The sequence below is a fragment of the Strongylocentrotus purpuratus genome, unplaced genomic scaffold (genome assembly GCF_000002235.5).
Source record: "Strongylocentrotus purpuratus isolate Spur 01 unplaced genomic scaffold, Spur_5.0 spur5_scaffold_9, whole genome shotgun sequence".
Lineage (NCBI taxonomy): Eukaryota > Metazoa > Echinodermata > Echinoidea > Camarodonta > Strongylocentrotidae > Strongylocentrotus > Strongylocentrotus purpuratus.
The window spans coordinates 9270965-9284651 of NW_022145615.1; the positions used below are offsets into that span (position 1 = coordinate 9270965).

A 13687-nucleotide genomic window follows, 5' to 3' on the forward strand; every position below is an offset into this window, starting at 1 on the left:
AATGCATTTCATTTAATAATGTAGATGAAATGAGATAAATGAATGTTGATGATGTGGGAGGAAAAGGAGTTACCTAAAATTCATTTCGAATATACTGAAATAGCTTTCCATCTATCACTGTACGTCCCATATAATGCACACTAAACACTCATGACATGTCATGGGAAGTTTTTTTTTTTTAAGTAGAGCAGCAAGCCAAATTCCCCAATACGCGCATACCTCCTAGTTAATTTCAAACAGCTCATCAATATGTAAGTCCTGAAATGACCTCAATGCAAGCAAGCACATGCATCTTACTAGGTAAAGCATTATACAATGTACTAGGCCGTCATACGTAAAGAAGAGAACCCGTTCAGACGGGAAAATTAGATGGCAGCCTTTCTGCTTATTCCCATTTATACAAATCATTTTGTTGCAGTTTGATGTCAGTTCTTCATGATAAGCCAATTGCTCTTCTTCCGGTGGCTTCAGTGAAAACAAAGTACTCGAATGAAACGGGGTGTTTTACACACTAACATATATATATATATATATATATATATATATATATATATATATATATATATATATATATATATAGTAAATACTATTCAAAAAATTGAATAAAATGAGACGAGGGATTTTTTTTGTTTTTTGTTTTTGTTTTTGTTTTTGTAAAATAACCATTTTAGGTCTTCTTTATTTTTGTCTTCATAATAATATAAACATATTCACATTTTTAGCGTTTGCCTCCATTTCTGGAGGGATATACATGGTTTTCTAATATTTTCTTTTATTTGTAAACGATAAATTAATAGGTAAATAAAGATATGAAGAAGTCTCTTTTTAGTTGTTTTCTTGTTAGATTCTTTTCCAACAAAACTTTTGTAAATAGTTAAAAGTGCATAATTCAAAATAATATCAACATCTTTTTCCTTCTTTGAATTAAAATCAATACCAATCAATAGATGACATGGTTTGAAATTAAAATTAGACATGAAATATTTCTTTATAGTCCTTTCAACTTCATTCCAAAACATACTGAATTCGTTACAAAAAAAGAACATGTGCATACAATCACCTGTCTGATTACAATAATAACATTTATCATTGGCATTAACTTTCCATTTAAACAAATTATATGGTATTGCTAAAATATTATACATGAATTTGAAATTGAAATTAATTAGTAAGCTGTCTTTTATACTTTTTAACTTAAATAACCAAACATCCGACCATACAGGTATATAATATTCAACTTCCAAAGTATTACGCCAAAATTATTCCGCTCTAGATTTTTCAATTTTTGTTTTAATTAACTCTTGATATATTCTTTTAACTGTCAACTGTCTAACTGAAATCATGTCTTCAATCAATTTTATATCGTTAAATTCAAACGCTGTGGATCTAAATTTCATATATCCCCTATGTTCTACATTCATATCTGCAAGTACTAACATATTCCCGAGTGATTGAATCGCTCTTCTTATACGTGCATATTGACTATACCACCTTCCATCCTTAAATAAGACGAGAGATGTTTCGTCCCCCCCCCCTTTAGCTTGTCTCACACACTCCCCGACCCCCTACTCCAAAACACAAATATATACCTTACACACAACAAGACACATCGAAACAAATCACACACGCACACACAAACACACCAACACACACACAAACACATACACACATGTATGTCATTGTATTACAAAAATCATATTGCTTTCAAATGTTCAACGCATTTCCGGATATGCTTTCGACCACGAAACTATTTTACTTTCTTTCTGTATTGTATTATTTCTTTATTTAACTTCAACATCTGCAAATCAATGCCAAATATAATGATATAAGTTTTAAATTTCAGTTACTGTAGGCGGAAGATGGTACGTGTAATAATGATATATAGATACGTTTAAATTCGGTTAAGATATAAGAAACTATGTAATGGTAATATTCAAAGGTGATGTACATGTAAGAGATATATTTCATCCTTTGTAAACTGCCATGTAGATGCAATCAAGAATAATCTAAATTGACTTAAAACAAAGGTTCTATCAATTATCAAGCGATTTCGTATATTGTATGCATTTTGAAAGTATGTTGTTTGAAAGAGATGCTGCATGGTTCTCAAAAGAAACATCTCAAATTTTAAAGAAAAAATTGTATTCATCTGGTCTATATCCAAGACGCAACTAGCATTTGACGTGTACAGGTATGATGTAGTCCTCTCCCTCTCCACCCTCTTTCTGTCTCTCTGTCTCTCTCTCTTTCACTTCCTCTATCTCTCTCTCTATCTCTCTCCCTCTCACAATTTTTATAATTTTGTTTAATCATGTCTGCTTATTTCACAATATCACCAGTTTCATGTTTGATATTTTTGGATGATGACGTCTGTGAATCAACAGATCAAAGAAACCATTATCATCATCATCAACAGAACGTAATGAGATAGACTAATAAGCGGGTATTACTATATAGTTTCTGAAGATGTTTGTATTTAACTGAACATAATTATATAGATCTCCCTGCCTCATCTGTTTCTCTCTCTCTCTCTCCCTCTCTCTCTCGTATCCTCTATACAGGCTTGCTTCAATCTCTAGCTCTCTCTATTTATATGCCTGTTCCATGTATATTCTCCCCCCCCCCCCCCTCTCTCTCTCTCTCTCTCTCGTATCCTCTTCTATATAAGATTTCCACAATCTCTCTCTCTATCTCTCTGATATGCCTGCTCCCTGTCTATCTCTCCCCATCTCTCTTTCTCTCTCTCTCTCTCTCTCTCTCCCTTTCTCTTTTTTTTCTCTCTCTCTGCCTTCTTTTTTTTCATAGTTACCCCTCTCACGATGATGAACAAAAATAAATTACTTGAGGAGGAATTATTACGTCATTCTATTTAATGAGACCCTTTTGTGCACAATGTGTCAGAGAATGAAGCAGCTGATTAAAAATTTGACAATTTACAATCGGAACATACTGTTTAGATCATTTATTTCTATTAAAGTATTCACCTCAATGGTTTCCTTTGCACGTTTTCTTAACATGTGAGGCACATGTACAAGATTGTACTCTTCAATGCATTATACCAAACAATCAAATTTCCAGTGAATTTACTAACCTGTTGTCAACACGAAACTATAGTGGGCTATACATGTAGGCATATTGATACTTTACTTTTGAAACGAGATTTCAAATGAATTATATATATTTATTGATTTTTTTTTATATTTAGAGGCAAGGTTATGAATTCGTTGGCGTTAGGATTAAGGTAAGTGATGACTGATCACCGATGATTTTTTTTTTCTCGCATCAATTTGACAAAAGTCTCAACAAACAGAGAAGACGTCTGACCACAGGCACATGGAAACGATCCAGCTAGTATGCTTCTGGAACTTCTCGACGCGCTTATTTCCCATTAACTGAAATAAAGAAAAGGGAAAAAATTGAAGGTACTTTTTTGCTGTATCCTTACAATTTGCATGCACCGATTGCATTTCAGAAACAGTAATGTTATATGATATGGTGTGATTCTGCTAGCGGGATAATGAAGAGGTGTATATCTGCATTCTTAAAGCAGTGTAGAGTTGGTACAATTTTGAACATGAGAGGTCAAAATGGGAAGATTCAGGTTTGTTGGATGAAATGTACCCAACCTTGGTTAAACATTACCCAGTGTTTGGTAAATTCTTTCCCAACAAACATGCATGGTTACTTTCTTCCCCTCTTATGAGTAAAATTTTACCCAACCCTTTAAAAATTATGAAGATACATATGGAGAAATATGGATTGGATAATTCTCCCAATTATAAGTAATTTTAGGTTATTAGAAATGACTCCGTGCCCTCTATACGAAAAAGCGATCCTGAAACAGAGGAAGTTACCATGTCGTGCTTAGTTGTTTAATCATCGTATTAAATGACAAATGACAACGATGGTTGTTCGAGCCTGACTTGAAGTAAATAAACATGCCCTTCATAATGTTAATAAAAACAAATTTATATAAAAAGTCTTTTGGACCGAAATTATGCGCACTTAAAAGCCTTCTTGTGTCATGCTTGTCGAGTACTCCTTAATTTGTAGTCTTATTTTAGTTACAATGCCGGTGTTCATGACTACCGTAAATATTATCAATACAATTGTTATGTCTGTACTGCACATCCACGAGTCATATATCAGCGTTAAAAGTATTGCTATTATTAACTTAATCATTACGTTAAAAATGGCATTGATCATTTTGAGGCTGGTAACGAAGGTGGTATAGATTACAGCAAAAGAAAGGCGATTTTTCAAGTTTGTCTTCCTTGACTTTTCCCATTTTCATGACTATGTGATAAAGGTGTCGAGTTGAAAATTTGAGAGGTGGATTATTATCATTCATAGAAAATTAGATTAGATTTGGAAATATTGTTCATACCTCCGCTACCCTGACACATCATTAATTGATGTTCAGTCAACGGTCCAGTACACATCTCCTCCTCTACTGCAATACAAAAATAAAAGACAGGAAATGATCGAAACAATAATAAATCAATAAATCAAATCAAATCAAACCAAACTTGGTTGGTAACTAAAATTATCACGAAATATCATCGGCCAGGATAAGAAGTGATCAAAATTATCTCTCTAAAAGTGCAAACTTTCTACAAATCTGGTCTGATTATGTCAAAACATCATTGCCATGTTGGCACATTTCAATAGGTGACCGCACAAGCATACGACTATTGGAATTGCTTTAGGTTGGTTGTTTTATAATTGTATTGGCTTAGTTGGTTAATGACATTAGAAATAAATTGCTTACTGGTGATCAGGTTCTCCTCGACACTCAACGCATTGGAATTGTCGATGTCATCTTCCTGGACTGAAACACTTGCTGCCACAGCCAAGGCAACCAGAAAGTAGAGAGCAATCATGGTTTTTGACACCATTTTCAAAGTCTAAGGAAAATAGAATAAACATGTGATACATTTTGATCATTTGGTCAAAGCTACGGTGACATTGCAACACAATTAAGAATGTCAGCATAAAATAGCGACGTACTGAAACTTTCCTTTTACCACTCATCAAGAATGAACAGAAAGCCGAAATCGAACAATATTAAGTTATAACGGAAACTGAAGGAACAAATTGCGCCAAAAATAACGGGCTTCGAGACGACAGGCTGCCATAAAATACGGGAATTGCGGTTTACTGTGATGAATGCAAGGCGGGAGGCTTCATAATGTCTACATTCAATCATATTCTCCGCTTTCTGAAACCAAACAACTGATAATGTTTTGAATGCCCTGTTGAAAGACGATGTTCCCGCCCCTTTCTGCACTGCTGTCAGTGCATGCACTTAATGGCTTTACCCCCACCCTCCTTGAGAATACGATGATAACGATTCAACGCATATTTTCGTTTTCAAAGAATAGCAGTAGGAGAATGTAATGTCTTTAAAATGCTATCAAGGCGCGGGAAATATTAAGAAATTGAATTGAATGAATGATCTGACAACAGTGCTTGACATACTACCTTTTAAACATTACTCATACTTACGTAAAGCTCATCTCAGTGAGCTCTGGTAATCGTCTTTTGAAAGAAAATTGCTACGATTTATTCTGGATTGTTATCCTGCAGCAGATTTCTTTATTTATTATACTCATTTCTCAGCCACTATACTTTTTCTACCAAAATGATTTTGCACATGTCATTTATTTGTAATATTTAACATTCTGTGTAAGTTTCATTGGATTCTTTGAGAATTTACTTTCTATATTTACCAGAACTCAAGATTATCTTTAAACTTACCTTCCCAAATCTTTAATTACTTTAAAAAAACTAACTGTTTCAAAATCAGGTTTGGGTATGAGCCATTACAATTTGAGCATGATTGTTTGGTAAAATATACCCGAAATTGGGTATACATACATTACCTAGTGTTGGTATAAAGTATTCCCCAACAAACATGTATGCTTTTTTTAACCTCCTCTTTGTAACATTTTACCCAATTTGCTGAAAGGGGAAGTCCACCCCGATATTGAGTTGGTTTTTATGAAAACAGAAGAATAAGAGGAACAAGTCAGTGAAAGTTTGAACAAAAACCGATTAAAAATAAGAAAGTTATGAGTTTTTGAAGATACAATCAATCAAACACCGTGCAAATTGGCAACTCTGTGACATTATGTTGTGAGGTCATCATCCATTTGCCCTGTACTAAAAGACTTTAAAAGCTTATAAATTCCATCAAAAAATGTTCCATCATACATTCACCCTAAATATAAATATTGCAAATATGTTTTATACATCCAGAAATGTATGAAACCAACTATTCTGTCATCAATAACTGAGAAAATAAAAGTTCATGAAATTTTCTGTACGGACTAAATTGGAGAGGGGGTCGCAAGATACGTTACAGTGTTGCCAATTTTTGTTTCACTGATGACAACTTTAGGAAGGTAGATGTAAGTCAGTGTGAGTAATGAGTCAGTGTAATAAGTCAGTATGAGTAATGAGGATTAATGCCTTACCACAAAGGACACCTAGCGCCCTTTAGTGTTACGAACCCGGGATCTCCCGTCTAACGAGATCACTGGGCCATCTCACCCATCAGAGTTGCCAAAGCAAAGCTCCTGTTAATGTGCACTAAAAGCCCGCTGCACAAGAGGCGAAGAAATGCAGACCTACGCTCTACAACTGAATTTACACTAATTATTCCCAAATCCAGACCGTCAACTAAATCGGAAAACGTTTTACAGCGGCTGCTTCGAAAACATCCCCCTTTCCCTCAGAGAATTAACCTGCTTACCACTTTTAAAAGATCCCTTAAAATATACTTCTTTCCTCAGTAATAAAGTATGATCTACCTATTTATTAGTTTTAAGTTTCTCTCTTCACATTCTGTTACTACTTTTTGTTTTAGCGCTCTTAAATAGTCGATATCATTATCAATACAATTACAAACTAACGCAATCAGAAAGACGTCTCATGTGCAACAGGCATAACGTAAGGGCTGTAGAGCCTACCTGATTTCGATGCGGTATTCGAGCAGAATTCTGTGAGATGATGATATACTTTTTCGTAGCTTGATGTGAGGAAGTGTCTCTATCCAGCTTTCTGTTGAAGTACTTTCTAGATAGCTTCTAGTCTTATAGAATATCACAGCCTGCCATTATCATCTGCTCGTAACCAACAAGTCACCGCATAATTGAAAATTGTAATAAATATGACCTCAGAACATATTGTTTGATTATTTTTTAACCAAACTTTTAATCATCTTCAATTTTATCATTCTGGCCTGGCTTTTCCCTATTTTTGTCTTTGTCTGTGCATTAAGTACAGCTAGATGTCGTATTGTTTGATAGATTGAGTAGATATCGAAGCCTTCTGTTCGTAACTGAAAAGTCGCAACATTCATATAAATTTGAACGAATCAATCAACGTTTAAGAATTCATGTATTATTGCTCTAAAATCATTATTTCACATTTTAATATACCCTGCATTATTTTGTACCCATCACGAATGAACATGTAGTAGGTATCTGAAATGTTCATATTGTTCAATTTCCTCCCTTTAAATTATGCCAATGGCTGACCTAAAAAAGGTGACCTTACCCCCCCCCCCCCCCCCAACGGAACAAAATGTCAAATTTTGAAATTTCGAGACCAAAAAAAAAAGTGTCCTCTTACCCCCCCCCCCCCCCCCCCCCCCCCCCCCCCCCCCCCCGGTTTTTGACATTTCGAATTCCAATCATAAATATCTTGATAATCAGACGGGCGATCGGCTTGAAAACGTCATGGGATTCCTGACTGACCTAAAGGTTTATAATTATGATTGCGGCATGAGCCAAATCCAAAATTATTTTAAGAATCTGAGACAAAGATACCCAATCCCTTTAAGCACTATAAAGCCCTATAAAATGGTACTTAAATGCACATTGAGAGGGACAATATGATTTTTATTTGTTGTAATTAGACAATAGCGAATTCATATATCAGTATGTTGATTAAAGCATTATTCTTAAGATCACTGCGGTGGAATAGATTATTTTGCAATATGTTTTTGGTAAATTGCTTTCTTCGCCGATTCGAAACATATTACTTTTTGTATCAAAAGATGGCGCTATTTGAAAGCACATTAACGAACTATGGAACGTCCACTGATCATGGTTCATAAAAGCTGAGCCATTATGTAATTTACATTAGTACCATCCAATCATTCTTTAACTACATACAATAGCGTAGTAACAGAGGGGACACGCATCCCCCCCCCCCCCCCCCCACACCTACACACAATCCAGAGCAGCGAATAAGAGGGGAGGGGGACAGGGAAATTTAAGGGGAAACAATATGAAAAGGAAATACTAGGCGGGGCGCGAATTTTTTTTCCGTACTCGAGAGGGCAAATACCCCATGTGCGCATGCGCGTGGACTTGTGATTTCTCTGCTACTTCCCATACGAAATGTACATGTATTCGCATGTACTGTGCACGATTCGCGTTCTACGAGTAAACGATGGCATAGTAGTCTTCAAACACAGACTCTGATTTGCCAGTTTGACAAAACAATTACGCATATATCGTGCGTAGCAATAGTACTAGTATTCAAGTCTGAGTAGTTGTATGATTCAGACATTTTAGTGCTTACAGAAATGCATCCCAAATTGAATAGCATGGTATAGTAGTCTGCAAGCACAGACGCTAATCGGACAGTTTGACAACATAGTGTCTTGAGTAGTGCTTTATATTCAAATATGTGTAGTTTTATGATTCAGACCCTACTGGTGCGTGTATTGGAAAGGCATCTCAACTTGCAGAGTGGCATAGTAGTCTGCAAGCACAGACGCTAATCTGACAGTTTGACAAAATAGTGTTAGAGAGAGAGAAAGAGAGAGAGATATGGAGAGATGGAGAGAGAGAGAGAGAGAGAAAGAGTGTGAGAGAGCAGTGGCACAATACATAGGCCTACCATGGGGTCTGGAATCATTAAACTACACAAACTTGCATAAAATCACTACTCATCAATACACAATATATTATTATGTCCTTGCAGACTACTATACTACACTCTACACATTGAGATGCATTTCTAACGCACGCACCAGTAGGGTCTGAATCATACATCTACGCAGACTTGAATAAAGTACTTCTCAGCACACTACTAGTATGTTGTCAAACTGTCAGATTAGCGTCTGTGCTTGCAGACTACTATACCATTCTATACAAGTTGGCGACTTGAATAAAGTACTTCTCAGCACACTACTAGTATGTTGTCAAACTGTCAGATTAGCGTCTGTGCTTGCAGACTACTATACCATTCTATACAAGTTGCAATGTATTTCCATATGCACTACTGGGTCTGAATCATACAACTACACAGACTTGAATAAGCACATCGCGACACATACGCATATTGATTTGTCAAACTGGCAAACCAGAGTCTGTGTTTGAAGACTACTATGCCATCGTTTACTCGTAGAACGCGAATCGTGCACAGTACATGCGAATACATGTACATTTCGTATGGGAAGTAGCAGAGAAATCACAAGTCCACGCGCATGCGCACATGGGATTTTTGCTCTCTCGAGTACGGAAAAAAAATTCGCAGGCGGGGCACATCATACGTAAATCTGCCACAACAAAACGACAAAACATTGTCATAAAGATTTTGTCTAAATTATTTCCTTGGCAAGCGAAAAAGAAAGGTTAAATGAAAAGAAAAAGAACATATTAAAGCCCTACTGCCCTACTTATAGCTACTTGCGCCCTCTATATAGCAAACAATGCCTAATCGGTGCCCGTTGGTCCACCATGGTTCACTTTTCTTATGTTAGTAATTGAGAGCTGATTTGATGAGATAACCATATGTCAGTGACCATGCAGGAAGGTTTATTATATCCTGGCTAAACTAGTGTAGATAGGATTTAGGAGGGTAATTGGGGCACATCTTTGTACTTCTATAATGAAATTGAGTACGTCTCTTCTTTTTTTCAATAGGGAAAAGGGGGCACGAGCCGATTACGTCCGGCTATTACACTGCTATACTATACTTTAAAATTATATAGGACATAAGATCATCCGTAACTTAGTGTTTTTGAAAAGTGTGGGACACAGCGTGCAATGCCCCAATACGAACGTTGTTTTTGTTGTTGTTGCTGCTTTTTATTTATTTTTATTGTTTAACATGAATGGGACTGGGAAATTTGGACACCCAAATCTCAATGTACCTCGAACAAAAAAAAAAGAACAAAAAAAGAGAGAGAGAGCTTTTTGGGGGTGCGGAGAGGGAGAAGGAGAAAAAGAAAGAGGAAGGAAGGAAGAAATTATGAAGAAACAGGAGAGGGAGGAGAGCTAATGAGAATTGTATGAGTCATTAGAGAGGGAATAGAGAGATTTCGATATTGTTATGTAATCATACACTCATTGCCAGACGAATCAGCCTTAAAAATCGATTAGCCCCATACACATGTGTGCGAGAATATTGCCTCACCGTAGAGCCTTATTAGAGTACTAAATAAGCGTGTCGTTCTGTTTCAATTAGTATCTATGTTTATCTATTTTTATTCCTAAGTCCAACACAAATTATATTCGAATGTGCATAGAGTATATAACTGCACATCCAAGCGTTAATTATTTAACAAGTTAGTGAGTGTGTAGTGTCATAATCTCTGGGAAACACACATGTACATATAAATGAAAGTGATCTTTTAACACAATCGATTTTCCCCGCAAAAAACAGAAGGGGTAATTAGTTTAGTCGATATTTTTGCATTAAAATATACGGGCATCTGTCAGACCTGCAATCCGTGATAGCGTTAATTCACTTTGAAATTCAGTTTTCAGAATGACGTTGGAACGTTAGGACCTATTTCGCATTACTGCACATGGAGAGGTTATACTGTGATAAAAAGCCTCTCACGACCATATTTAACTGTTTCTGATCTCGTCATCTCTGACGTGATGAAGTGATTGTTAGACAGAGAAGACAAGAGAACTCGAGTTGGGGTGTAAATAGTATTCGACAAAGACATAGCAAAGGTTAAAACATTCACGCGACGATCATTAGGCGTATGAAGATAGGAGAGACATCTCAAAGACGAATTATTTCAAGAGGGGAATCTTTTGAATCCTACAATAAAATCAGAACAGGACTTCGATCGAGGACACCAAAGGGGCTTGTACAATATTGTGGAGCTTTCACTTACACGGATGACTCTGAGTTGATTCTGATGTATTGTATTTTATTTTCAATCTATACCAACTTATTTCAGTGTGACGATTTTATTTGTGCATTGGTGACATAATAATCGTGGCTAGAAACGTGGACTATAAGAGGGGACGAAACCGACGGAGAAATTAGCACCGACTATTTATCATTCTCTCTTGAAAAGTGTGAGAGTTAATCATTTTGCTCCATAATTACCAAGATCATCATGTCGCTGTTGTTTTCAAACATTTCCAATTCATTTCCAAACAACAGGCCGACTGTAATCGTTCAGAGTAGTGACGCCGTCCGATTCGTCGCACCATGCGTTGTCGGACTCGTGATCCTCATCGGTGTCGTCGGGAACATCTTCATCATCCTCGGCCTTCTGTCCGTCAAAAACAGGGCGAATACCGCGCCATGCTTCCTCCACTGGGTGATACAAAACGTAACAGCCTGCGATCTCGCTCTCCTCTTTTTCGTCTGTCCAATCTTCGCGGCAGAGTTCGCGGATGAGACTTGGACATTCGGGCAAGCCCTGTGTTCGGTAATGCGCCCTCTGGATTTCACCAACTTAATAGTGTCTTTTTACAGTCTTTGCTTTGTAGGGATCGACACGTGCTTTGCCGTCGCTGATCCGCACCGTTATCAACAGAAGCGAAACACGAGAAGGGTTGGGGATGCATCCTGGGGATCTGGGCAGTGGCCATTGCATTGACTCTACCAGTGTGGGTGTTCACTCGCGTCCGTTCAACCGCACTTGATGGCAATATCTGTACCGTGTCATGGCCAGATCACTTTCCTATCTCCTTCCCAATCTATGGCTTGGTGTTCGCCATGGGGTTGCCGCTGATGACGACGATATGCTGCGTCATTGGTATCTTCATCAACTCGAGTGGCAAACTCTGGAGACCTACCTCGGCAGAAAGCATCAAGAAAACCAAAGAATTGGTGAACTTGATCATTGCACTTGTCATCACAGGAAGCGGGTTATGTGCTCCGTATTTTATCGTACCTTTATACAGGGATATTTACACCGAAACGCTAGTCTCAAGGAAATCTGCAGAATCATTCTTCACCGTCACCTGCTTTGTCTACGCGTACAGCTGCGTCAAGCCTATGCTGTATATCTTCTTCTACAGCGAGATTCGTACCATGGTGACCGACCTGCTTCCCAGCCGATCTGCAAATATAAAATCCATCAGAAACGGGTTCAAGCATAACAGAAGTCCACGATCCAATCCCGCAAAACCGCCAAGGGGTCAGCAACACTACGTGGACCATCGATGTCCGGACACGCCCATTTCAACCAGGTCGTTTCCAGGTTCTCGATCAAGAACCGACTCCCGTATTAATCTGCAGAACCTGTTCGCGCTGCAATTCACAGAGGACGGATGGAGAAGGAAGACATTGTAATGAAATCAGTTTGATGTCATCCCTGCAATTAAAGGGACAGTCTCGATATAACACACATGTATCATGCTTCCTCCTATCACTCGCAACTACACGCAACAGTACTTGTACGTGCCGTATCCGACGCATCTCTCCCAAGTGCGATTATCACACCACTGGGCACTTTATTCTCCAAAGGAAGCTGCATCCAATGTATTCCATGTGATTTGAAGACTTAATTAAGTCGGTGAGAATGTGGCTTGAAGACTGGCAGTCATTTTGAGCTAGCCATCTCCGTCTAGATCAGCGACTGATGTGCTCCCACGAGAAGGAATGATTTATGATGTCATTATCATAGCTAACAAGTTTAGCAAATTTATCTTGGATGTCATGAAGGTTGTGATTGCCCTAATAATCCATATATGCTGCAATCGCGGCTCTATATAATCTGTATATGTATGTAATTTCTCAAATTCGTGTTATTAATTCGTTTTCAGTTTAATAGTATATCGTTGTTTAAATGTAGAAGCACCATATCCACCCATTCAGCATAATTATCAAAGTATGACCAGGTTAATTGGGGGGGGGGGGGGGGGGGGAAGGTATTATGTCTGCTATAAAATAAAAAATGTGGCAAAAGTGATATTATGGATATACGAACAAAATGTCGTACTAGCCGTTATCAACGAGGCATTTTCCCATGTTGCCGAGCAGATATTTTTGGTGCCACTTCATGAAGTGGCCGAGTCCCGTATTTTATATCTGGTGAAATGATTCGTCCTATGCTTTGCTGCCCAAAACGGGGCGTTTTAATCTCATACTCGCCTCTATGTTCATGCCATACATCTAATCGTAAAGTGCGTTCGAACATTGTATATGGAAAATGCGCAATATAAATACTTGGTTATAATTGTGTTGTTATTATTAGTATTATTATCATACATTATCATTATTATATAATATCAAACTTGTGTTGCCAAGTTGTTACCTTAATTGTAGGCCTGCGTCAGCGCATTGATTTTTTAATTTTTTTTTTGTAAAATGAATTTATTAATAATTATATGCTTTTGAACAAATCAAACAGTCATACACAATCAATTGAAATAACATTGTAGAATCTTAACATAGTTTAAATAAAACATGT

At 37.2% G+C, this 13687-nt stretch overlaps 1 protein-coding gene across 1 annotated transcript in view; it reads right to left on the reverse strand.

The window, feature by feature from the left end:
* Nucleotides 1–2855: 2855 nt before the first annotated feature.
* The window catches only part of LOC100891208 (zinc finger protein 271), a 41617-nt gene continuing 30785 nt past the window's right edge, over nucleotides 2856–13687 (reverse strand). The window contains exons 7-9 of the mRNA XM_030977423.1: nucleotides 4772–4907; nucleotides 4388–4453; nucleotides 2856–3392 (exon numbers count right to left, since the gene is read on the reverse strand). Coding sequence (XP_030833283.1) covers nucleotides 4819–4907 — 89 coding nt within the window. The 3' untranslated portion in view covers nucleotides 2856–3392; nucleotides 4388–4453; nucleotides 4772–4818. The remainder of the gene's footprint in view (nucleotides 3393–4387; nucleotides 4454–4771; nucleotides 4908–13687) is intronic.